Source organism: Cenococcum geophilum (genome assembly GCF_001692895.1).
Source record: "Cenococcum geophilum 1.58 unplaced genomic scaffold K441scaffold_17, whole genome shotgun sequence".
Lineage (NCBI taxonomy): Eukaryota > Fungi > Ascomycota > Dothideomycetes > Gloniales > Gloniaceae > Cenococcum > Cenococcum geophilum.
The window spans coordinates 1,443,629-1,467,455 of record NW_027137575.1 but is presented as its reverse complement, the minus strand read 5'-3'; the positions used below and the strand labels follow the sequence as shown (position 1 = coordinate 1,467,455).

Sequence of the window (23,827 nt, the reverse complement as noted above, 5' to 3'; positions counted from 1 at the left end):
CTGAACAGACTGGGGGTCGTTAGCATGCTAAGAGCATAGAAAATGTAACAGAATGAGGATTATAAGAAAAAACCCTAGTTTTTCAAGTATTAGGAATCTTAAGTAAAGAATCTCCATGATAGAAGCCTGAACGTGGCAGAGGGGAAATAGCGCAATACGTTTCCCTGTTTTCATCACATGCATACTTTTAATAAGTTCTTGAAGACAAAAAAAGCTCACTGGATCGAACGCATAACCGTGGCCCGTCCAGGACCACGATTTACGCGTCGACCTATTCTTTCTGGCGTGGTGAGACCCAACAAGCTAAGTCGGGGGGCCGATAGGAAACAAAAACTGCTCTCCACCCATCACCATAATATCAAAATTAAAAATCAAGGTCAAGCACAGTGAAGAGTAGAGAAACTAATTTAGAGAATTCTACCTCACATCTCGTGTACCACGCCCTGGGCCACGGACTTGTTTCTATTCCCAAAACCAAGCCAACCGAATCACGCCAGTGTATAACCCTACATTTTTTACTCCCCTGAAAACAAGCGAACAGGCGCAGCAGTACAGAAAAAAGGCACACCAAGTAAATAGAAGCTAAGAATTAAATCAGAGTACCCCATAAACCACAAGAGCGAATCAAACAGAAAGGAACCACGAGCCGCCCCATCCTATCCACACTACCTCCTCCCCCGCCTCCTCCGCTTCTCTCCACTACCACTACCGCCACCGCCACCGCTGCTTGTCGCTGCTCCACTGCCGCTGCCCGGCGCGCCCGGCTTGACTACTTGCAGGTTGTAGCCCGAGCCGGCGTCCGGCACCACGTCGACTAGTACGCCCTGCTGCCTGTTGTCGTCATAGTCGTCATCGTCGCCGTCGGAGTTAAGCTCGTCCCGCAGCCCGCTGTTGCGATAGCCGAGCGCGGGATCTGAGTAGCTGCTCTGCATGCTGGCCCGTGGCATGCCGCCGCCTACGGGAACGCGGCGCGAGAGCGGGACGTACGCGCCATCCGAGGGGCTGGAGGTGATGCGACGAAATTGCGCTTGCGGCTGAGCGGACGACTGTGTCTGCGCTGGGAGGACCGAGGGTGCGGATTGCGGGGGCACGTGATACTGGTAGGGTTCCGCGGTATGGTGTTGGTAGGGTGTGACTGGTTGGAGAGAGAGTTGGTGGATGGAGGATGATGAGGAACGGCTGCGGGAAGAGCGAAGAGCCCAGTCTGGATCGTCGGGGATTGAAGAGCGGCGAGAGGCGCTGGAGGTTGGCCGATTTTTGGATGCGTTGGGCGGTGTGATGTCTCGATAGCCACGAGCCGGTGAGCCGCTTGGAAACGCTCCTGGGGGTTCGTACGGCTGGTTAGGAGGCGTAGATGGGTTTTTATCATGATGGCTGCTTGAAGAGGCGGAACGTGAGCCTGGACGAGAAGGAGAGGAAGTTGAGTGCCCAGATTGAGGCTGAGGAGTGCGAGTACTGTACGTTATGGGTGCATATGTTGGCTGACCGTTTGGTCCAGGGGTCATGAATCCAGGAGCCGGAGCTGGAGCTGGAGCTGGGGCCGGAGCTCTGTTATGTGATGATGGGCGCTTCCAACCGTTGATCTTCTGATTCTTGAAAGATTTAGGAGCTGCAAAAAGCGGCGGTCTTGTCTGTTGCGTTCGTTTTGATCGCTGGGCGCTATTGCTGCTACTGACATTCGGACTAACCCTGCTTTTGACAGGTGTACGCACTGCAGGCGCCACCTGCTGTTGTCGCAAAATCCTGGTCTCGTATGCCTCGAGTTCTTCTTGGCTAAGACTCACATTCGGCTCGCCCGTCTCTCTCGCTCGCCTAATCCTCTCCAACACTCTTTGCACTAGAGCCTCCTCACTATCGGGTGGAGCAAGATGCAGAACGGCACCTCTACCCTCTCCATAATAATCATCCTCCTCTGAATAATCATAGTCATCCCCATACGCCAGATCATCCTGCTCCGCCGATCTCTGCTCCCACGCTCTTGGGTCCATGCCATTAAAAAATAACTCGTCTAAATTGAAATGCCTGTTTTTCTGCATGAAAGGATCCAAATCCACGCCTTGCTGCCCCTCATCTTCACTATCAAGCTCTTGAAATCTGTATACATCCTCCAACGGCGCCTCCCATTCCCTCCGCCTCCGCCCCTGGCTTCCCCCTGGTGGTCTTCCCCTTGGGGGCATAGAATATGGAGTTCGCGGCCGACCACCTAGACCGCCTCCTCGGAAAAAGCTGACTCGATTGGTTTGTCCATGAATGTGGCATGGCCCAAAATAGTGACACCACTAGCGCCGATAAGCCACAGGACTGTGGCAAATGGAGAGGCAATGATGGCAAGAGGAACAGAGATAACCAAGAGAGTGGTGTAGAGCTGTGACGTCGTGGCGCGGAAAGTGCCAATCTCAAGGTCATTACCCTGAAGTTTGCCGATACCCCACATGCCTCCGATGACGAGGAAGATAACAAAGAGCAGTGTGAGGTTGGTCAGCAAGCTGTAGATGCTGAGCATAACGAAGACCACAGCATAGTTGCTGGAGAAGTAACCAAGGTTGTAGTTAACTCTGCTCTGTACCTCGCCAAAGTTTGCGGGCTTTGAGATACGCTTGAGGTCGAGGAACTCGGAAATTGGCTTAAGGTTTGCAAAGCGCGAAGTAATCGACTGAGAGCGCACGCTGTCGAAGCGGCCAGAGAGGTTCAGCCTGGACGTCAGAACGTCTAGGGGAATGCTGAGCCGTGACATGATTGTATGGAAATGTGAAGAGTGCTGAGACTGTTGAGGCTGTTGAGGCTGCTGAGGCTCTTCAGGTTGGAGAAATGGCTCTCGCTGCTCTTCAATATCTATCAAGGGGGCCATGATGGTCAGCTGAAGAATTTCAAAAGGAGAGCTGATTAGGGTACTCAGAGTTGTAGAGTGCAGTAGGTCCAAATGTAAAAGCTATAAAGAAAACGGCAGCCTTACAGAGATCGGATACGGGTGGAAGCTGACGCGTCGTGGTGTTGGACGGAGCAATTCGAGGCAAAAAGAAAGGTGTATACGCGGATGAGGAATTGGGTGAGAAGTGATTGCTCAGCCCCTGCAAGAAGAGGCTAAGCAGCTAATTTAGGGAGAGAGGCTAGCCCACCAAGCCACGCCAATCTGGCTTTAACTCTTCAAGCGACTCCCATCATCCCCTAGAAAGACCACGCTATATCAAAGAAGGGAGGGAGAGAGAGAAGAGAGAAGGAGAAAAAAGGTGAAGCGGTCGGGGAAGACTTTTTTAGATATACACACGCACTTGACGCTACGGACTTTTCCATCAGCTACCGCACCTGCACTTCCATACCGGCAGGCTGCGTGATTGGGCCACGTTCAACGTCACACTTGGTGCGCTACCGACGCACGTAAACCATTCGAACCGCTTGCATCAAACTCTCTCCGACGAACAACACTACCACCCAGGAAACAACCTCACACTCGTCATGAAGCCCAAGCCGTTGCTGTTGCTGGTCTTATGCGCCCTCGTCACCATTGTGGCTGCGTGGAGCAAAGAGGGTATGCCAATTCCTACTTTCCCTTGTGCCTTACGTGTATCATGCAGCTTTCCTCCCATCCGAGACTGACCCTTTTTCTTATTTTTCAATTATAGATCATGAGATCTTCCGCCTCCGTGATGAAGTTGCCATTCACGAAGGCTCCAACATTACATTCTACGATCTAGTGGGCGTGAAGCCCTCCGCTACACAAGACGACATTGTCAAAGCCTACCGCAAAAAATCTCGCCAGATCCATCCAGATAAAGCGCGCCAGTCCTTCATCGCCAGCTATGCCCTCAAGACCCCGAAACCCAAAACTAGCCAGAAGAAGAAGCCTGGCGTACATGTGCGCAAGCAGCCGACAAAAAAAGAGATAGACACTTTCACAAAGCAGGCCACGGAGCGCTACCAGAGATTGACTGTCGTTGTGGAAATACTTAAAGGACCGTCACGCGAGCGTTATGATCACTTTCTCAAGAACGGTTTCCCGAAGTGGAGAGGCACCGGATACTATTATGCGAGATTCCGTCCCGGTTTAGGCTCTGTGCTTCTGGGTCTGCTCATCGTGGGCGGAGGTGCTGTGCATTATGGCGCTCTGATCTTGAGCTGGAAGCGACAACAGGAGTTTGTGCATAGATACATCAGGCATGCAAGGAGGACAGCGTGGGGAGACGATATTGGCATTCAGGGCATACCTGGCGTTAATGGCGGTTCGAACAATGCACCTTCTCAGTCTTGGGATGTACCCAGTAGTGATGATGCTGGCATGGCAATAAACAGGCGGCAGAAACGGATGCAAGAGAAGGAGGCGCGAAAGGGCAAGAATGGCAAAGCGGCGAAGGCGGCCAGGACCTCCGGCATCAGCACGCCTGCAGAAGCAGAACTGACTTCTGGACCACGCGGGACAAAGAAGCGGGTAGTCGCAGAGAACGGCAAGGTGCTGATCGTGGATTCTGTCGGGAACGTCTACCTAGAAGAAGGGACAGAGGAAGGAGAGACCCATGAGTATTTGCTTGATGTTAGTGTCGTCTACACCGCATTTTTCGGAACTCTCGACTAATATATTCCAGGTCGACGAAATCGCCAAACCAACTATCTATGACACACTTCTTTTCCGCATTCCGAAATTCGCTTATGCAAAGAGTGTTGGCCGTCTACTGGGCAAGAACCCTTCCGAAGACGCGCTTGAAGTTGAAGAGGATGAGTCTGCAGACGAAAACTCAGCACTAAAAAGAGCCACGGCAGCTAATCCTAATGGAGAGGCTAGGAAGCGGAAACCAAAAATTCGGGCGCGGTAAAGGAAAAAAAAGTTCTGTGAGTTTCTTTGTATGGGCAGCGTTTGATACCTTAGAAGCAACGAGGTTTCCTGTATTTTTACGAACAAGATTAGTGGTATTTTGTTAGACGAGCCCAGAATCATAAAGGGTGGTCAGTTACTATAAGCTCTAATCTTCCTTCAAACTTATAGAGTCTCGAGACATATTGTCAACATATCCGGACTTGCTCATGCTTTACACGATGTTACATTGCTAAATAACAGATGGCCTCCCAAACAAAATGCTCAATGCTAAGCCAAACCGCGCCGGTCCCCTAAAGTAAGAAAAAAAGCTACACCCAAAAAGCCGGAAGTAAGACAGTACAAAAAGACAGAAGCCGCCCAAGGTATGAGGCAGAAACCAAGCATAAAAAACTGAGCAATCTGACTGAACCCGGAGCGCCAGCGCTACCATAAAGCCAACCAAGTACCCAGACAAAAATCCCAGAGGCGGAGAACCCAATGCAAAAGCTCTCTCCCAACGCCCCTGTATTGTCTGTGATGGTCGTACAGTCGTTAATCATCGATGGGGAGATCTCCAGCACCGTGCCGCACAGTGCGAGATCTGCATCCCCTGAAGCTGTTGATCGTAAGATACGTATCCCCCCCCTCCTCCCCTTCTCACCAACACCCTTCCATGGTCCAGCTACGTTCTTCCCTCCTGTCTTGAGTTCGCTGCTCTAAGACACCTCCAACAATTTCGCGAGCAGCCGGTCAAAGAAACAATTCATGTCCTCGAGCTTCTCTACACTCACGCTGCGCCGTTCCTGCAAATACGGCTCCGCGTTTCTAATCGCACCCCTCAGCGCCTCCACAAACCTCCCCTCGGGGCCACTCACACCAATGCCCTCCACTCCATCCCCGCCGTCCTCGCCCAGCCGCGCATGGCAGCCGCCATAGCAGGCACGGTAGAAGCCGAGCAGGGCGTCGACGCCCTGCTCGTCCAGCGCCTGGCACTTGGCGCGCTCGAGCTGCTGCTGCGCGGGCTGCGCGTCGTAGCTAGCGTGGTAGCCGACTTTAGCGGCGTGGTACTGGATGCTCTCGACGGTCATGAGCAGGACGGCGAGCGAGGAGACGATGACGGGCCACTGGGAGCACTGGCGCGAGAGGGCGAGGCGCTCGAGGCGCGCCAGCACGTCGCGCATGAGCTCCTGCGCGAGGGCAGGCATCACGCCGCCGAGCTGGCCGCGGATGAAGCACGGGGTTGGCGCCGCGGGCGCGCCGTCCGCCGACGTCGTCTCGAGCCCCGCCGCCGCCATCATGTGCGCGACGGCCGGGTCGAGCGCGTTCAGCGTCGTGTCGCCGCCGATGTGCACCAGCACCAGCAGCTTGAGCGACTGCTGCAGGATGCGTGCGTGCGCGGACGGCAGCTTCTTGTACAGCACGTAGATGTCGCGCAGGATGCGCAGCGGCGAGCAGAAGAGCGGGAAGTGCCGGAAGTGCGCATCGACGAGGACGGTCAGGTGCGCGTCCAGGCTTTCTTGGAGGTCCGACGTCGAGGAGAGGATGGCGGGGAAGACGGCGTGGTGATAGGGTGTCCCGTTGGAGGTCGTCGAGTGCGTGGATGGAGGCCAGTCGTACACAATGTGCTGGTGGTAGAGCTGCCTGATGTCGGTTGGCCACACTTGGCGCACGCTACGGTAGAGGTAGGGCCCGAAGCCTAGACTTAGTGGGATCATATATTCAGTAGAACTAATGGTAAAGCTGCCGGGGCCAAGGAATGATTCGAGAGAGCGGGCACTTGGATGCCAGCCAAGTCGTTCTACTAAAGTTAGTGATAGGCCTAAAGAGAATAGAGGTATAGGGAGAGATTAAGTGAAAGAGGTGAGAGCATACCGGAAAGGAATACTGTGGATAAGTCGGCTAGCAATTTCTCCCGGCAAGGATGGTTGATAAGGTCACCCTTGAAATGCTCGATGCAAGATTTGCACGGGATGCCAGGGTCGCACTGGAGTCAAAATAAGCGTAAGTCACGGGAATTAATACAGGAGGTCTCAGGTTCACATACCCGTTCCTTGCGCTTTCTACAGTTGGAGCATGCTTTGACGACCCGCATGAGTGCTGCATTCTTCCTTTGATCGGGAGTGAGCCCACGAGTTCGCCCACGTTGACGTCTTCCGCTATTTGGGCCAGCTCCGGATGGAACCAGTCGGCGAGTGCTACTGTTGACTTGGTACTGCACCCATCCCAAGCCCGAGGATGAGGAGGTGGAAGTGGCGCTGCTCGGGCTGCGCCGAGGGATGCGCTGGGGAATGGCAATTCCCCGAGGGATTTCAACTTCGAGGGGAGGTTCATTTATTTGCGGCGGCTCAACCCATGAGGAGGAGGAGGAGGAAATGCTGCTAGAGCTTGTGCGAGGATTAGACTGAGGGATGGCGATTGCTCGAATACCCTCGATGTTCGGGATAGGTTCAATAATTGGAGGCTGATCGGCCCACCCCCCTAAATTCTCGAAATCTTGATGGAACGCCAGTGAGTTGAAAGGGTCGAAAGACTCGGTATGCACTCTATCATTATCACATCCGAGCAGGAGCGGGGAGTTGGCGAAGGTGGTGGTGGATGCAGCAGAACTTGACCACGAGAAACGATGATCAGAGATTGGAAACTCCTCCACAGACGGAGGCGCAGACGGAAAATCGGAGCTGACGCTGTTGCTGGCGTCAACCTGCATCAAGCCCCTCGACCCCGCAAACCCAGCATCACCCTGAAAGAAAGGATCGAAGAACTCGTCGCCATCCCATACAAACTCTTCCCAACCCTCGCTTGCAGTCTGACTGCAATTGGTGTCGAAAGAAATCACATAATTGGTTGCCATGCGAGGGGCGCTAGTAAGCTTTCCACCTGTCTTGTTTCGTTACCTATCCGAGTAATCCGTGTGTTTGACTTTTAGCGACCTTTAGCGACTCTTAGGGGACAAGGGGGGTGATATGCTTATGCAAGTGTACGAATAAAGAGAGGAGGGTAAAAAGGAATTCTTGTTGAGGAACAACGGCAGTCAGAGATAGCTAGAGATGGCTAGAGATAGTCTGCAATTGTTGAGAGGGCGGGTCATGCAAGAGGGGCCTGAAGTTTTTTAACCACTGCACAGGCACCTGAATGGGGCTGTTTGGCGGCGAGGCAGAAAGTAGGCAACATCTGCCTCCAGCCTCATCGGAACCCGCCGACCCAGTCAAACAGGGCGGCCTTATCTTGTATCAATAGGAATCGTGTAATGCTTCTCAGTCGCGAGTCGTATACAAGGGATATGACACTGGCCCGAACCTAACCGTCCACGCCGTGCCAGCGCAGAAGTCATCCGGGACCGACACCCTCTCACCGGACGCCATGTACCGGTCACCGCTATGCGGCCCTTTGTGACAACTATCATCAATTTCAAAGCAACTCCTTCACAAGATAGCGGTCAGTGTCGGCTTCCCCGCAATCTCGCGAGTTTATACTAAAACCAAGCCTTAAAATACTCAAACCCCCCATTCCCACACTCCATTGCTGAGTTTTGCTATCTTATTCGTCAGAGGGTCGATGGAGCTAAGAGGGCTGAGGGCTGCTTTTCCCAAACTCTGTGCTTTGAGAGGCTGCAGAATCGGGGCTAATATCGGAGCCCTATGAGGCTGTGAAGCGTCTCGGAGACTGGCATTCTCGAGTAAAGGAAGCATTTCCTCGTACTCTGCAGAAAGAGCCTCATAATGGCCGTAGCAGCCACCTGCAGTAGGGCTCCCGCTATCCATCTCATCTCGGAGAATTTTGACTTGCACCCTAAACACCTTCCAGAACTTATATTTGTCCAGCCCATCGTCGTCGTCATCGTCGCTATCTCCATCCTCATCGCTAGTGTCGCCCGTGGCATGATTCCGAGCAAGGTCAAGGAGAGTTGCAACAAAAGCCTCCTTCATATATGCAAAGCTGAAATCATCAGTGATATCCGCAACGGCGCTGCAAAGTTTTTTGGGGAACTCGATCGCCGGCTTGTTCTTCAGCTTTTCCCTCCAGTATTCGGCATACAGCGTTCTCTCTTCCTAATTCAAATTAGAAAAGGTCAAACGTGGTTTGAACGGCGATGTCTACCTTGTTCGGCTGAGGGAATAAATACTTCCGGTCAAAACGGCTAGGTCTCTTAGACAAGCCGGGGTCAAGCAGGTCCACTAGCCACATATTAATTATATAAACCCACCACAGCCGCCATCATGCTTAATAATTATACGTACAATGGTTGGTGGTTGCGATCATTAAGATTCCTAAAAGCTGTTCGTCAGAATGCGCTATTACAAGTGTAGATGTAAGGAAAGTAAATTTACCGTCGTTATTCTCCAAGCCATCCACTTCGTTGAAGAAATAGCTACGAGTCACCGGAGTCACGATGGTGTCGATATCTTCGAGCACCAAAAGGCACGGTGTCATTGCTCTTGCCATCTGGAAAATCGCTCGAATATGGTAGCTTTGAGGTGCGGACTTGACATAGAGAGTCACGACTGGAGAGTCACGATGGTAAAGGGTACGCATGAGAGCTACGCCCGAAGTTAATAAGGTAGAATATTCTAATGCCGCTTCCACGACTGCAAACAGATTCGCATGATGCCGACGCACCTTTCAGCGAGATAGTCTTCCCATTACCAACTGGACCATGGAAAATGAGACCGCGCTATCGCTAATGTCAGCCGCATGCTCTTCGTCATTTTGAACGACCAAGGTTCTCAGAAAAGCTTCCAATCTACTAGCTTTTCCAACCTGGGCCTTGACCTAGCAAAGTACTACTAGTGGCTCTGAAAGTATTTCACCGCATTCACCGATATATTGATTCAGCGCACAGGCTCTCCATTCGGAATGTGGTAGAGTCCAAAAATGAGGCACGGTTGGCAAAGAGATAAGAGGCGTAGCATACCTTCCATGGCACACCATATTCATCGTATATGTCCTTGCCTGTTTCCTGTGAATAAGGCAAACTGGTCATCAGTGCGCATACAGAAACTTACTGTCGAAGAACTTCCCGCTAACTTCCGTCAAGGCTTTTTTCATCTTCGGATCCAAGATAACGTCATCCCAGGATGCCTTTTCGACTTCTTCCCACAGCTTGGTACTTCTAGCCCAGTATCCATCGAATACATATATCGCCGGGACTTCTTTAATCAACCATGCTCCAATAGATGTAAGGAGAGCGTCCGTGACGGCGGAGTGTGAGGAGGGGGTTTCATTTCCTCTTGGTTCCTTGAGAATATATTGCACACTCCCGTACCCAATCCTGACAGTGTAGAGGATAAAGTCTTCATTGTTCCACTTATAGTGATACTTGGCAAAGAAAATGTTATCCGCAAGAAATCCAGATCCTCCACGATGCGAAGGGCCAACGAAGCCGCGCCATCGGAGAACTGGTTCCGAATCTTCATCCACATCAGCGGTAGCAAAACCGGCAGCCGCAAACTGCAGGAGATTACAGTTTAGGGATGGTACGCTTGTTACGATTAGATCTGGGTGTTTCTCACGGAGGGCTGTGACAAGCTGGACATCCAAGTCTGTCATCTTGCCTGAGGTACCCTTTTGATAGTCATCGAACAGCCTGGGAGGATGGCTGCCATCATCCCCGATGATAGTGAACGCCTCAGAAGTAGCCATGATTATGAAGGCAACTGATGTTGAATTTGCGACGGAATTTACTGTTGTAGGCTAAGAGTGGAAGTTTGCAAAAGATGGAATGGAAGCGACTCCCTTAAAGCAATCAAGACGGAACAAGTGTTGATACCTCAAGGCGGCAATCGAATAGAGGAGGGCTTCCTTGATGCCTACCCTAGCGGTCTTAGCTGTTCGTAGAAGACAGATATACCTACCTACGATGATCCTGCGGTGCTGCTACGTTGAGGAATATGTAGCCTTTCCTCAACCTGTGCCTCTGACTCCGCCTCAACTACAACCCTCACTTGGATCGATAGAGTTTGGTGGCCGATAATTCAGTACAATTTCATTGGCTTGGTAGAGGTAACACCGAGAAGGATTCTGTCCCAGCCTGAAACATGGACGTACACCCAGGCGTATTTTTGGACTACGGCGAAGCAGGCTTTTCTTTGCGGGCTCGACATTATTGGAAACTTAAGTATTTCGCCGCGACCCCGGCCACAGCCACGCTTCTGCCCAACGGATTTTATGCGTGAACCCCCCTAAACATCAGGGTGCAGTCCGGGGGATGGTTGGAGAGCCAATGACTATGCGATGTCGTTATCGAAAGCAGGACGGCTGTCGACTCGCCTTCCAACCGCATTCGTATTCGAAGGCCAAACATTATAGCTGCCGAACACATAGTCGTATATCTTGCCCACATTCCTCTCGGGGTTTGCTGTTGCGCATCGTGAACCATCGCGATGACAAGAGAAAACAAAGTAAAGCGAATGCCCCGCTTGCCCAGCCAATGAGTTGCCGGAAAGCTTTTTCTCGGCATGCAGGCACGAGGTCATCTTCTCACAATCTATTCCCACTTCGACCGCTAAAAGCAGGTCGAGTCGATGATGGGGATTTCTCCAATTCCTCTAATGGCAGGAAGAGGCTTTCATCGGATGACTTTGTTTTTTAAAATCCTCGCCCCTACTTTCTTCTTTCCACCTTAATCCTTCCTTCCTCTCTTCCACAACAGTTTTTTACCCCGCTAACAAAGCGCCCCACCATCGATACTTACGACTTCAACAGCCTCAACATGTCTCCAGCTGCAGTGAATAACGGCGTCAGTACGAATGGCACCAGCCTCAAGGCTACTGCCCGCTCCTTCCATCCAACAGGCACTCCAGACCCTTCACGGTACCATACGTCTTCCTCCAAGGAAGCTTTCGCTGCAGAAGCTGCATACGCCGCCCACAACTACCACCCGCTACCAATCGGTAGGTTTTGGGAATATCTTTTCTAATCGGCCATTTTAATTGACATTTTGTCTAGTTTTTTCTCGCGCGAGCGGTTGTTCGGTGTGGGACCCTGAAGGCAAGCACTATCTTGACTTTCTGTCGGCTTACAGCGCTGTGAATCAAGGTCACTGCCACCCAGAACTTGTCAAGGCCTTAACTGAGCAGGCCTCGAGGTTGACACTCAGCAGTAGAGCTTTCTACAATGATGTCTTCCCCAGGTTCGCTGAGTTCGTTACAACCATGTTTGGTTTCGAGATGGTCTTGCCGATGAATACTGGCGCGGAGGCTGTGGAGACGGCAGTAAAAGTTGCCCGCAAGTGGGGGTATAAAGTCAAGAACATCCCAGAGAATCAAGCCCTAGTCTTCAGCGCACAGGAGAACTTCCACGGACGAACGGTGAGTCCATCGCTGGGATACCACTCTTTTTATTGACATATTCTCGTTGCAGTTCGCTGCGATCACTATGTCTACTGATTCAGAATCACGCGACAACTACGGACCTTACTTACCCGGCATTGGCAGTTTCGATCCCGAGACAAAGCAGCCAATTCGCTACAACAATGTCGAGGATCTCCGAAAGGTCTTGGAAGTGCACGGAAAGAACACCGCGGCGTTCCTTGTTGAACCTATCCAGGGCGAGGCGGGGATAGTGGTACCAGACGATAGCTACCTGCGCGAAGTGAAGGCATTATGCGAGAAACACAATGTACTGCTGATCTGTGACGAGATCCAGACGGGCATTGCAAGGACAGGGAAGCTCCTCTGCCACGAGTGGAGTGGCATTAAGCCAGACTTAGTCTTACTAGGCAAAGCCATTTCGGGCGGCATGTATCCGGTATCGTGTGTTCTGGGTTCCAAAGACGTAATGCTCACTATTGAGCCCGGTACCCACGGTTCAACCTATGGCGGAAACCCTCTTGGTTCTGCAGTGGCCATCAGAGCACTGGAACTCATCCAAGAAGAGAACATGGTTGAGCGCGCCGAGAGTTTAGGTAAGATATTCCGTGACGGGCTGCAGAATATCAACAATCCGATGATCAAGATCATCCGCGGAAAGGGTTTATTGAATGCCATCGTTATTGATGAGAGCAAGACGAATGGTCATGGTGCGTGGGATCTGTGTATGCTCTTCAAAGAAAAGGGATTGCTGGTAGGAATAGCCCTCAAGATTGCGCATGTGCAGGATGTATCGAGACAAAATACTGATATTGGAGGACAGGCGAAACCCACTCACCAGAACATAATCCGTCTAGCACCGCCATTGGTCATCACTGAGCAAGAGATCCAGAATGCCTTGGATATCATTCGAGAAGCCGTGGAAGAACTTCCAACACTGAAGGGAACCAAAGAAGCAGATATTCTGCCTCCGGGAGAGAAGATTGTGCATATTGGCGTAGACAACTAAACTACAGGGGCATACTCATCAACGGCGTATTACGGTAGTATAATAAGTTGCCAAAGAAGAAGCGGATATCACCTCAGGTGAAAAGGATCATTTCAGGAAAAGCAGATCAAAGATGGAACATTCATCACTAACCGGTGATCTACGGTTATAAATCACATTTGGCGGTTGTTGGCGAATGGATAGGGGTTTCTTCATCAGACTGAAATAGCGATCACGATAAAATTCGTATCTGCGCGCTACTTGGGGCCAAAATGTCTCGTGGCGCGCTGGAATTAGAATATAGCTGACACCATCAACAACGGAAATTCCTTCTACACGAGCAAAAAAAGTCCTAGTGCTGACAGCCGCACGTGGCATTCTCTGTTGAAGTTCGGACAATCGTGTCTGTCAAAGCATTTCAAGTGCGCTCGCGTTGTATTTAATGACGGCGATTCCCGGGAAGTTGGGTTTTACTTCAGTAGAACCCGACGAAAGCTTACCTTTTTTGGTTAATCAGCATCGCCGCTTTACTCATATTGGCTTACCCCCCAGCTCACCCTCTAATTTGCCCCTACCTAAGAGGCCAAGATATAGGTTACCTTCTACTCAGCTGTGTTTAGCCACGTTCGTGTTCCTCTATCCTGTACAGATCACAAGGCCCTCTTCTCATTTCTACTCACAATCTGCTAAGAATTGAGCCACCACGAGCACCAAGCATGCGGCCTACCCTCCCGAATCGGGCAGAACAGCCAGACGAAAATGGAGTTGAGACCGTTCAATTCATTAGAAGCAGGTCCTGAACCAGAGCTACCCACATCCACTTCTTTTTCAAGCAAAGCATAGATGAGCCCAGATACTGTATTCGAATAGAGGGCTCAGTATAAAAAGTTGACAGCGCCAAATGTGAGGACTTCGATTACACTGCCAACGTCAATCTCGCCAAATCAGACGGCGACACTGAGTCTAATCATACATATCCGGATTTCGATGCCATATCCGAGAACGATATGATCAAGTATAATAACAGAATCCTAAATAATTTCGTACAAAACTTCATAGGAGAGCGACTAAACCGTGCTATTTTATAGGTTATATCCCACAACGAGGCCATGGAGTTGGCACACTCCAACCGCGGCCAATTCCTTCAAGTCGTCCTCAAACTATACGAACGACTGCCAATTAGAATTTACTATAGACAGTTGAAAATTAATGTCATTACTAAATCGCTGGAAAGCACGCTAATTGGCTGCCGCGTGCGCAGTGTCGGCACAGTACCCTTAGAAGAACTCTACACCCCCCAATCTCAACCAAAGCATCGGTTTCTGTCATTTTTAAAGTCGCATACTAATTTCCTACATAAATTTAGCGGTTCGGCGAATTTGCATTTACTATGCATAGCTAGAACCGGGTGCGCATTAGCTGCAGAGTTGCATCGCTGTATTGCCATAGTCCCGTGACTGTAAGTACAGCTCCAATTGCTCCCTGTTTAATTTACGGTTAAAACAACATCCTGCCAGAAAGCACCTCTAAAGCCCCCCTCCCGTTCCGACAAGGTGGAAACTTAATGAAGGCCTCTTCTTTCTAGTAAGTCTGATAGCGTGGTCTAGTGTATCCAGCCGTCCAAATACGTTCGAGACCAGCTTGGTCGTCTTACAGTCGCTCCCTCACTTTGTCCCTATGACTCCTCCGTGCAGCCATCTAAGGAAGTGGATGATGCCTGGCAACTGAGGCATGCTCCCATGCAGAACAACACCAAAAGTTAAGAACTTGATGACAAGGGGTTTCCAGGCAGCATGGATGAATACGCAATGGCGTTCCTAGACCGGCAAAGACGGCACATGGCGGTCAGCTTAGACTCACCACCACAATACACCACAACACACTAGAACAGGAGCAAATAGTGCCCAAGAGGCCATGTAGACCCATAGCGCCAAAGCTAATTGCAGTAATCATTGCGATTTCTAAGCAAAAGCGAAGGCTAGACAAGCGAAGAACGGCGCACTTGGTGGCGTCGGAAAATTGCCTTGATGCCACAGTACAGACAAAGGCAAGCAAACTCGGTACTACGGAAGTTGTGACCCACCGATGATCCACCGCAACGCAACACCTTTGACATGAACCCAGGATTTTTGTGACTGTTTGACCAATGATATCTCTCGCTATCCGACTGATGCACTTAGGCATTAGCAGGACGGCAGACGCATTTACTGCAGTCACTTACCTCACCACTCCGAGGTATTTGTACCCAGCTGCCACCCACTATGATCATCCACCCTTGCTATCAGATCTAGAGGTTGTACGTGAGGATGTCCACGCCTGGAGACGAGAAAGAATGGCAGCTCAACAATAAAGAGGTGGCGGCTGAAAGCACGAGAGATTCTGAACCAGTTGCAACCGAACCATTGGAGGTGGTGGGCACCGAAAAAGAACTGGAAAAAGAACTCAAGGTAGGCCCCGAAAAGCTCACCCAAAAATATCTCTCCCGGTTTGAGAGTGGCGTCACCGACTCTAGCGATGATGTCGTGGATGCAAAGAGCGAGGCGAGTGGGAAAAAGAAGTGGTACCGGCGGTTGAATCTACTCAAACGAGGCAAGAAGCCAGAAGTTCCAAAAACTCGCCAGGTGTCTCGAGAGTATCATGCGGGTTTTCTCAGTTTGTTGACTTTCCAGTGGATGGCCCCACTGATGTCTGTAAGTGAGATTTTGGCTGAGAACCTAATATGTCGCTAACGGTGATCTTAGGTTGGATACCAACGACCTCTCGAATTGAACGACATATGGCTCGTCAATCCGGACCGAAGTGCAGATGCAATGGTAGAAAGGTTCCAAACTTCGTTCAAGAAGCGAGTTGCTCGTGGTGATAAGCGCCCTCTACTCGGAGCCCTCTACGAAACGTTCAAAATGGAATTCCTCCTTGGTGGCTTTTTTCAGCTCACTTCCAGTCTTCTCCAATCCTTGTCACCCTTCGTGCTTCGATACCTTATAAACTTTTCGGTGGAAGCGTATATTGCACAGCACACTGGAAGGAAACCACCGAGTCTTGGTAGAGGTATTGGTCTCGTTGTCGGCATTACCATCATGCAGATGTGTCAGAGTATGGCTACGAACCACTTCATGTATCGAGGTATGATGGTAGGTGGCCAATCCAGAGCTGTCTTAATAACGGTAATATTCGACAAAGCCATGAAGCTCTCTGGTAGAGCAAAAGCTGGAGGAAAAGCACCGGATAAGCCTCCGCCGGAAATTAAGCCAGGTACGGATGCAGAAAAGAAGTGGTACAGGTTGTTGCTACAGAAGAAAAAGAAAGAACAAGCTACAAAGTCTGATCAGAAGGGTGTTCTGGGGGATGGCCATGGGTGGGGCAATGGAAGGATCATTAACTTGATGTCAACGGACACGAATCGCATCAATCAAGCCTGTGGCATGTTCCACATGATCTGGGCATCCCCCATAGCTATCCTGCTAACCCTGGCTCTACTTATAATAAATCTAACGTACAGTGCTCTTTCCGGTTTCGGTCTTCTTGTAATAACCATGCCGCTGCTTGGACGAGCAGTGAGAAGCTTATTCAAAAGAAGAGTTGCAATTAACAAGGTCACGGATCAGAGAGTCAGTTTAACCCATGAAATATTGCAAGCAGTCCGCTTTGTTAAGTACTTCGGATGGGAAACAAGTTTTTTGGCCAGAATTTCTGAAATACGAAACCGGGAGATTAGAGCAGTGCAGGTTCTCCTTTCTATTCGAAACGGCATTCTTGCGGTTGGCATGNCAATGCCAGTATTCGCATCTATGCTCTCTTTTATTACTTACTCGCTTTCGAATCACGTTCTCAACCCAGCGCCAATTTTCTCCTCTCTGGCGCTATTCAATTCCCTTCGTCTTCCCCTAAACTTCCTACCCATGGTCATCGGGCAGGCCATTGATGCCTATTCGTCGATCAATCGTATACAAGAATTCCTTCTAGCTGAAGATGTGCAAGATGAAGTCGAATGGGATTACAGAACTAAGGACGCCGTGGTTCTGAAAAACGCCGATTTCACTTGGGAAAGGACCCCAACTCAAGATCCGGATGATACCCCAGGCAAACCTCCGCACTCTCCTAAGCAAACCAACGAGGCTGCAAAGGCACAGAAGAAGGCACAGAAAGCAAAGGCCAAACACAACGAGGACGATCAGGCGGCTGTGAGCTCTCTAGATACTTCAAGTACCGTAGAAGAAGAGAAACCTTTCAAGTTGCGGGGCATTGACCTGACCATTGGCCGAAACGAGCTGCTTGCGGTCATTGGGACTGTAGGTTCTGGCAAAAGCTCATTGCTGGCAGCACTAGCTGGCGATATGCGAAGGACAAACGGAGAACTCATCATGGGTGCCTCACGTGCATTCTGCCCGCAGTATGCATGGATTCAAAACGCTACCGTGAAAGAAAACATTGTCTTTGGGAAAGAGTTCAAATCAAGCTGGTACAATCAAGTCATTGATGCCTGCGCTTTGCGACCAGATCTGGAAATGCTTCCCAATGGAGACCGGACTGAGATCGGTGAGCGAGGTATCACCGTTTCCGGAGGACAAAAACAGCGTCTGAATATTGCACGTGCTATTTACTTCGATGCAGACATTGTGCTCATGGATGATCCATTATCAGCTGTGGACGCCCACGTAGGTCGACACATTATGGACAATGCAATTTGCGGATTACTTAAACACAAATGCCGGATTCTGGCAACACATCAGCTTCATGTTCTTAACCGTTGCGATAGAATTATCTGGATACAAGACGGTCATATTGAGGCAGTTGATACTTTCGATAATTTAATGGCTCACAACCCAGAGTTTGCGAGGCTCATGGCTACGACGGTTGTTGAAGAAGAGGAGAAAAAGGAGGAGCATGTCAATGATGATGAAATCGAGGAAGATAAGAAGAGGACGGGAAAGAAGCGAGGCTCCAAAAGGCCTACGGCTGCGCTAATGCAAGCCGAGGAGCGAGCTGTCAAAAGCGTCTCTTGGAGCGTTTGGTTAGCCTACATCAGAGCTTCCGGCTCCATATGGGTTGCGCCCTTAATCCTAATACTTCTAATCCTTTCTCAGGGAGCAAACATCGTGACCAGCCTATGGCTTTCGTGGTGGACCTCGAATAAATTTGGATACTCTGAGGGTATATATGTAGGTCTTACCTTCTCCAATTCCGAGATATCTTACTAACAATTATAGATTGGTGTATATGCTGCCCTTGGATTTGTCCAGGCCTTCCTCCTGTTCGTCTTCTCCGACTTCCTCTCCGTGTACGGTACCCAAGCCGGTAAGGTCATGCTCCACCGTGCTATCAACCGCGTCCTTCGAGCACCAATGTCATTCTTCGATACAACTCCACTTGGACGCATCACCAACCGATTCTCTAAAGACATCGATGTTATGGACAACAGCCTCACAGATTCGATGCGCATGTACTTCATTACTATGTCTATGATCATATCAGTCTTCATCCTAATTATTGTATATTTCCATTACTTTGCAATTGCATTAGGCCCGCTGTTCATCCTCTTCCTATTCTCAGCAGCGTATTATCGAGCCTCTGCTAGAGAAGTCACGCGTCACGAATCTGTGCTCAGAAGCAGTGTGTTTGCACGATTCAGCGAAGCCGTCCTTGGCACGGCAACAATCCGAGCCTATGGCCTACAAGATCGATTTTCCAAGTCAATCCGTGAAGCCATCGATGACATGGACAGCGCCTACTATCTTACTTTTGCCAATCAAAGATGGCTTAGCGTTCGGCTGGATGCGATCGGGAATGTATTGGTTTTCACGACTGGCATTCTCGTTGTTACCTCCAGATTTTCAGTTTCTCCAAGTATTGGTGGTTTGGTCCTCTCATACATTCTCGCTATTGTACAGTTGATTCAGTTCACTGTACGACAACTTGCGGAGGTCGAGAACAACATGAACGCCACAGAGCGCATTCATTACTACGGTACCGAACTAGATGAAGAAGCACCACTCCGTCTAGGAGATGTACGACCTACCTGGCCAGAACATGGCGAAATCATCTTCGATAATGTCCAGATGCGTTACAGAGATGGTCTTCCGCTAGTACTTCAAGGTCTCAATATGCACGTCAAAGCGGGAGAGCGCATTGGCGTGGTCGGTCGTACTGGTGCGGGCAAATCTAGCATTATGAGTACGCTGTTCCGGCTAGTAGAGCTGTCTGGTGGCACAATCACCATCGACGGTGTCAGTATCAGCCAGATTGGCTTGCATGACCTTCGCTCACGTCTGGCAATCATCCCACAAGATCCTACGCTTTTCCGCGGCACGATTCGGTCGAATCTCGATCCATTCAACGAACACACGGATCTTGAGCTCTGGTCAGCCCTCCGTCAAGCTGATCTGGTAGGCTCAGACGCATCGATGGAGGACAAAACAGGTCGCATCCATCTTGATAGCATTGTTGAAGAAGAAGGGTTGAACTTCTCGCTTGGGCAGCGGCAGCTCATGGCTCTGGCCCGAGCGCTGGTACGTGGCTCACAGATCATTGTGTGCGACGAGGCAACCAGCTCGGTGGATTTCGAGACAGACCAGAAGATCCAACGCACGATTGTGGAAGGTTTCAAGGGCAAGACGCTACTGTGCATTGCTCACCGGCTGAAGACTATCATCAGGTATGATCGTATCTGCGTGATGGATTCAGGGCGCATCGCCGAGCTAGACACGCCGCTGAGCTTGTACGAAGCTGGAGGGATATTCAGAGGAATGTGCGATCGGAGCGGCATTCGGAGGGAAGACTTTTTCGAGCACAATACAACTTAATAGATAATTAATTATTATGACGGAGGCATTTTTCCGGAGCTGTTTGGGATTTTGAGCGACAGAACTCATCTCTACATTTTTGCGCTCGGCGTGGCTTTGGCATGGATGGAGGCGTTATTGTTTCGTTGCCCACATGGCGCCTTTTCAAATATTGGGAGCTTTTGATAGGCTTAGTTCTAAAGCTCCACTCCAAAAGTAGAAGCTACATATCTAATCTCCTATCTAACTTCCTGCAAGTCAATCATAGCTTGAACTCTGAGCTGATCGGTGATGGAAGACAGGTTTTGTCGAGGCGAATCTGTGGTTGTGGCAAGCTACTATTAATACGCGTCCGTTTTATTAATTTTATGCAAAAAATGCTGAGAAAGTCTAACTGGAACAGGCGGAGGAGGCGCTCCCGCTCTGGGGTTCATCTTTCGACAGGTCGACGCTAACGCAAGGGACCCGAAGCAGTCATGATAGCCAGCGGGGACGGCTCATTGTCGATTGCAATGCTGCTCAGCTTTTGCCTCTGCTGTCCATGCTGTCCGGCTGCCCACCCTACCCATGAGGCGCGTCGTAGTAGCGGGGCTGGGCTCTGGATGTTCATGAAACCCTCCGGAATGGCAAATGATTGCGCGTTTTTGCTCCGCCTGCAAAACAGGATTGGAGGAGACGTTAATTTTGCTCTAACTCAGTTGAGATAGCAACAGGGGGTTTTAGCAACCCCAGCCAACGATGGGCCACGCCGAGACCCTCTCCAAATTCAATTTCCACTCATTTCGCGAGCCATCCTCACGGACCTCTCAACGTCACGACTTTTGGATTTTTGTCCTAACTATCCACTTGTTCATTTATGCTTCCGCACTCCATCGACGGCCCCAGCCACAGCCGTTAGACTTCACGGAACCCTTTTCTCCACCACCTCCCTATTTTCTACAGCACGTCTCTATACTATCATCAGCGCTCTCAATTACCGTAAAAATGTCTGCAGACGAGAAGACAGCCTTTGGCGCCGTTGTCGAAACGACAACCCCATCCCACCTATCGCAGCCAACTCCACCCCACTCGCGCTCTGCCCCCTCCCACGAGAGCACTCTCTCCACCATACCGTCCATCAAGTCCACACCTGTCACCCCAGGCGAAGGGCATGATCCTACAAACCCATACTCGGCCTTCTACTCACACCCAGACGCTCGCCGCTCGATGGACGAACAGACTCCCCACAGCAAAACCCGCCTCGAGGTTTGCGAGTACGACCTCGAGTCCGGTAGCCCGATATCAGTTACGACAACTGTCTCGCCGCCCAAACTCTCAGTCGATGGCAGGGTGAAGGAATGTACAATGTGGCCGTCGAAGCAGACAATGATGGAGAGAGCGAAAGCGAGGAAGCGAGAGCAAAGCTGTGCACCTTTTCGGAACCTGACCAGGAAACAGAAGCTCTGGGTCAAGATCCTCATTGCCCTGTTCGTGGTGGCGGCTGCGGTTGGACTAGGTGTGGGCATTTCGAGGGCTGTGGGTGGCGGCGTTTGGGCAGGAAACGGGCACAATAAGCAGATTCCTAATGGTTCCTAACTCGTGAGCGTCTTCTCCAAAGTATTGTAAGTCTGCACACGCGATTTGTTTGTTATAGGGTTGCTGACAAGGCTGAAGTATTCTCAACACATTCGACTTCTTCCGCTCGATAAACTCGGCTTGGGTCATGTTCATAATGCCGCTATCATCGATTTGGTTCTTCCATCATTTTCTAGGCGTTCTTATTACCAGACATGCTATCGTCTCACCATTGGTGGTTTCAAGTTCCAAAAGCATATCCTCACTCCCAAGAGCTCAACCATACTTTTTGAATACGACGACAATTGAATTCTTATCCACTTCGCATGGCGTTCGGACGGAGTACCCTTCGGACAGGACATGGCATTTACCTCTTCCCCGCTTCCTCGCATCAGATATGCCACTCGGGTCATACATGCAAATGTCAGCACTCACGTACATCTGCGTCTATCCCCCCACGTACTTTGCGGCTCAGCATAAAGGCTATAACGACTCTTTTAATGTACAGCTTGTGTTTTTTCCTTCTCGGATATCCATTTATTACTGCGAGCGTAATTTGGAGGCTTTTCCTGTTCTACTCCGGTTTCACGCTTTCCTAATCCGTTTAATTTCCTACTTTTCTTACTGTAAATACATCTTGAGCACGAGTTGCTGCGGGGAAAGAGTGGGGCATGAGTCTGGGTGCGGAGAACTAGTATATGTATCAGGGTTTTAGATTGTCCTGAACGTCGTAATGAGTAGTAGAGAGTTAGAGAAACGTTCAAGACTGGCTGTTAACTGCAGCGGAATTGCAAAGGCCGTTGTTTTTCGAGCTTAATATGAGATCCTCGGACTGTGAAGCTTATATTGGGACTGACGAGGACGAATCACCCTTGTGAGAATCAGTGCGTGATTTACAAGTGTTTTAAGATGTTTTATCTTTAAGTGGGCCCAATACCTTTGGGCTTTAAGGCTCTTATCTCAATCTAATTGACACGAGCCCTAGCGGCCCGTTCCGGTATGTTGGTGTGGTTTTACGTGAGACTCGGATGCTAGCGGAACGTGGATGGAGCTAGGGTACAGAGGCTCTCCCTTCCTAGACTCTTGACTTTCCGAACTTAATAGCCCTCCTGCTGGGAGGTTTCAGGAAGTGGGAGATCTTTTGACGGCTCTCCGCCGATCCGAGCCATTGAAGTCTCTAAAAGCCGATTATAGACTCCCGGGATGCGCTTTGGTCAGCCTGCTCAAGGCACGGGACATGGTGCAGTGCACTTGACACCCGGACCGTCGAACGGGTAATGTGACGTGGAGTGCTCTGCCTAGCATATGATTCAAAAAAAAAAAGCGCAGTGGGAGATCATGGGTCCTCCGCCCCAGCTATACCTGTGCAGCGCTGGATGATGGCGAGATTGGCCAACGATGAGGTTGGGCATCGTCTTCCGATTTGGTGAAGGGTGCATCATAAGTTCCTGCCGGGGAAGACCCATGAGAGATGTTGATGATATTGATGCCCATGAGCAGTGTAATCGTTCTGCTCGTTTCACCTCCATTCCAGGGGGTAGTCTGCCTGTAGCAAAATCCCAACCCTTTGCTGTTTGGAGCATTAAACCATTCCTGGGTATATGGAACCGTGAGAGCTGATCTCCTTCAGATGGGCTCTTCGTGAGAATGCTAGCAGACGCTCTGAAACCAATCTCTTTTATTTGCAAATACTACGCTTTGCTCTTATTTTTGAATCGGTAAGAGGCATGCGTAATCTATATTAATATTAGAGATTGGGTCACTAATCCACATCACTGCTTCTTCCCACCCAGAAGGTAGTCTTCGCTATTCGCCATCGTCCTAGGATCCAGACGCACGTTGTGTTTTTAGTAACACAGCTAGCTCTACGATGTACATGAACGGGCTACATGCAAGATTCCACGTAGCTAAGAGCACTTGGGCAGAGACGGTGATGCTAGAAAAGAAAAAGAGGGGTTGAGCAAACAAAGTAAGGCGTCTCCAAAGTCTACTGCATTATAGTCGAGACTCAAAGAGGTAAAGCAAGAGCAAGGGTTTTAAAGGGTCTGGTTGGACTGCTAATGCTTGGCACTGTCTAGCACAAAGACTTTTCCTGCTCAAGTGGATTTTTCTCGGAGCGCTTGGTGTTCACGGCTCGGCTGAGCGCCCGCTCAGTCGCCGAGCCGCACGTGACACTACCACCCGTCGAGATTCGCGAATGTCCACGGCCAAGCCTGCGCTGATGCGCGCGTATTGGGTCAGCCGTGCGCCCATGTGTTTACCCTATGCGGTAAGGTCACCCATCCGCTCGCTGAGCGGCCAGTAGGTATGCTTTCTCTACCTCTCCTCCCTAGTCTATGTCTGCATATATATAAAAAAAAATGGAACCCCCTCCCTAGGGCGCCGCTTCTCCAGCAGCGTTCTATTATTCTAT

General features: G+C 50.3%; 8 protein-coding genes across 8 annotated transcripts; 4 read left to right on the top strand and 4 right to left on the bottom strand.

The window, feature by feature from the left end:
- Window positions 1-2,203: 2,203 nt before the first annotated feature.
- K441DRAFT_501276 (prenylated rab acceptor 1) lies at window positions 2,204-2,734 on the bottom strand (the record flags this gene model as incomplete). Its single annotated transcript, XM_067642011.1, has 1 exon — window positions 2,204-2,734. One exon carries the CDS (start codon window positions 2,732-2,734, stop codon window positions 2,204-2,206), a length of 531 nt encoding a protein of 176 aa, XP_067504875.1.
- Window positions 2,735-3,001: 267 nt separating this feature from the next.
- Window positions 3,002-4,986, top strand: K441DRAFT_609786 (uncharacterized protein). The gene is made up of 3 exons (XM_067645516.1): window positions 3,002-3,526; window positions 3,621-4,525; window positions 4,578-4,986. The coding sequence occupies exons 1-3, from the start codon at window positions 3,454-3,456 to the stop codon at window positions 4,803-4,805; spliced, it is 1,206 nt and encodes a 401-aa protein (XP_067504874.1). The 5' UTR covers window positions 3,002-3,453; the 3' UTR covers window positions 4,806-4,986.
- A 2-nt stretch (window positions 4,987-4,988) lies between these two features.
- K441DRAFT_80512 (uncharacterized protein) lies at window positions 4,989-5,449 on the bottom strand. The gene has a single exon (XM_067654463.1). The coding sequence runs from the start codon at window positions 5,344-5,346 to the stop codon at window positions 5,116-5,118; it is 231 nt and encodes a 76-aa protein (XP_067504873.1). The 5' UTR covers window positions 5,347-5,449; the 3' UTR covers window positions 4,989-5,115.
- Window positions 5,450-5,502: 53 nt separating this feature from the next.
- Window positions 5,503-7,493, bottom strand: K441DRAFT_557147 (uncharacterized protein; the record flags this gene model as incomplete). Its single annotated transcript, XM_067643365.1, has 3 exons — window positions 5,503-6,584; window positions 6,659-6,770; window positions 6,831-7,493. The coding sequence occupies 3 exons, from the start codon at window positions 7,491-7,493 to the stop codon at window positions 5,503-5,505; spliced, it is 1,857 nt and encodes a 618-aa protein (XP_067504872.1).
- Window positions 7,494-7,950: 457 nt separating this feature from the next.
- On the bottom strand, window positions 7,951-10,708 carry K441DRAFT_80392 (P-loop containing nucleoside triphosphate hydrolase protein). Its single transcript, XM_067654462.1, has 7 exons — window positions 9,790-10,708; window positions 9,699-9,736; window positions 9,404-9,458; window positions 9,115-9,324; window positions 9,025-9,054; window positions 8,885-8,961; window positions 7,951-8,835 (listed from the first exon to the last, which is right to left on the bottom strand). The coding sequence occupies exons 1-7, from the start codon at window positions 10,424-10,426 to the stop codon at window positions 8,281-8,283; spliced, it is 1,602 nt and encodes a 533-aa protein (XP_067504871.1). The 5' UTR covers window positions 10,427-10,708; the 3' UTR covers window positions 7,951-8,280.
- Window positions 10,709-11,255: 547 nt separating this feature from the next.
- K441DRAFT_658789 (ornithine aminotransferase) lies at window positions 11,256-13,347 on the top strand. The gene is made up of 4 exons (XM_067648420.1): window positions 11,256-11,676; window positions 11,732-12,093; window positions 12,146-12,847; window positions 12,917-13,347. The coding sequence occupies exons 1-4, from the start codon at window positions 11,496-11,498 to the stop codon at window positions 13,100-13,102; spliced, it is 1,431 nt and encodes a 476-aa protein (XP_067504870.1). The 5' UTR covers window positions 11,256-11,495; the 3' UTR covers window positions 13,103-13,347.
- A 1,832-nt stretch (window positions 13,348-15,179) lies between these two features.
- Window positions 15,180-20,215, top strand: K441DRAFT_695880 (ABC multidrug transporter-like protein). The gene is made up of 3 exons (XM_067652844.1): window positions 15,180-15,771; window positions 15,823-18,240; window positions 18,289-20,215. Exons 1-3 carry the CDS (start codon window positions 15,388-15,390, stop codon window positions 19,879-19,881), a joined length of 4,395 nt encoding a protein of 1,464 aa, XP_067504869.1. The 5' UTR covers window positions 15,180-15,387; the 3' UTR covers window positions 19,882-20,215.
- Window positions 20,216-20,586: 371 nt separating this feature from the next.
- K441DRAFT_80314 (uncharacterized protein) lies at window positions 20,587-21,614 on the top strand. The gene is made up of 2 exons (XM_067654461.1): window positions 20,587-21,461; window positions 21,514-21,614. Exon 1 carries the CDS (start codon window positions 20,599-20,601, stop codon window positions 21,433-21,435), a length of 837 nt encoding a protein of 278 aa, XP_067504868.1. The 5' UTR covers window positions 20,587-20,598; the 3' UTR covers window positions 21,436-21,461; window positions 21,514-21,614.
- The last annotated feature ends 2,213 nt before the right edge of the window (window positions 21,615-23,827 follow it).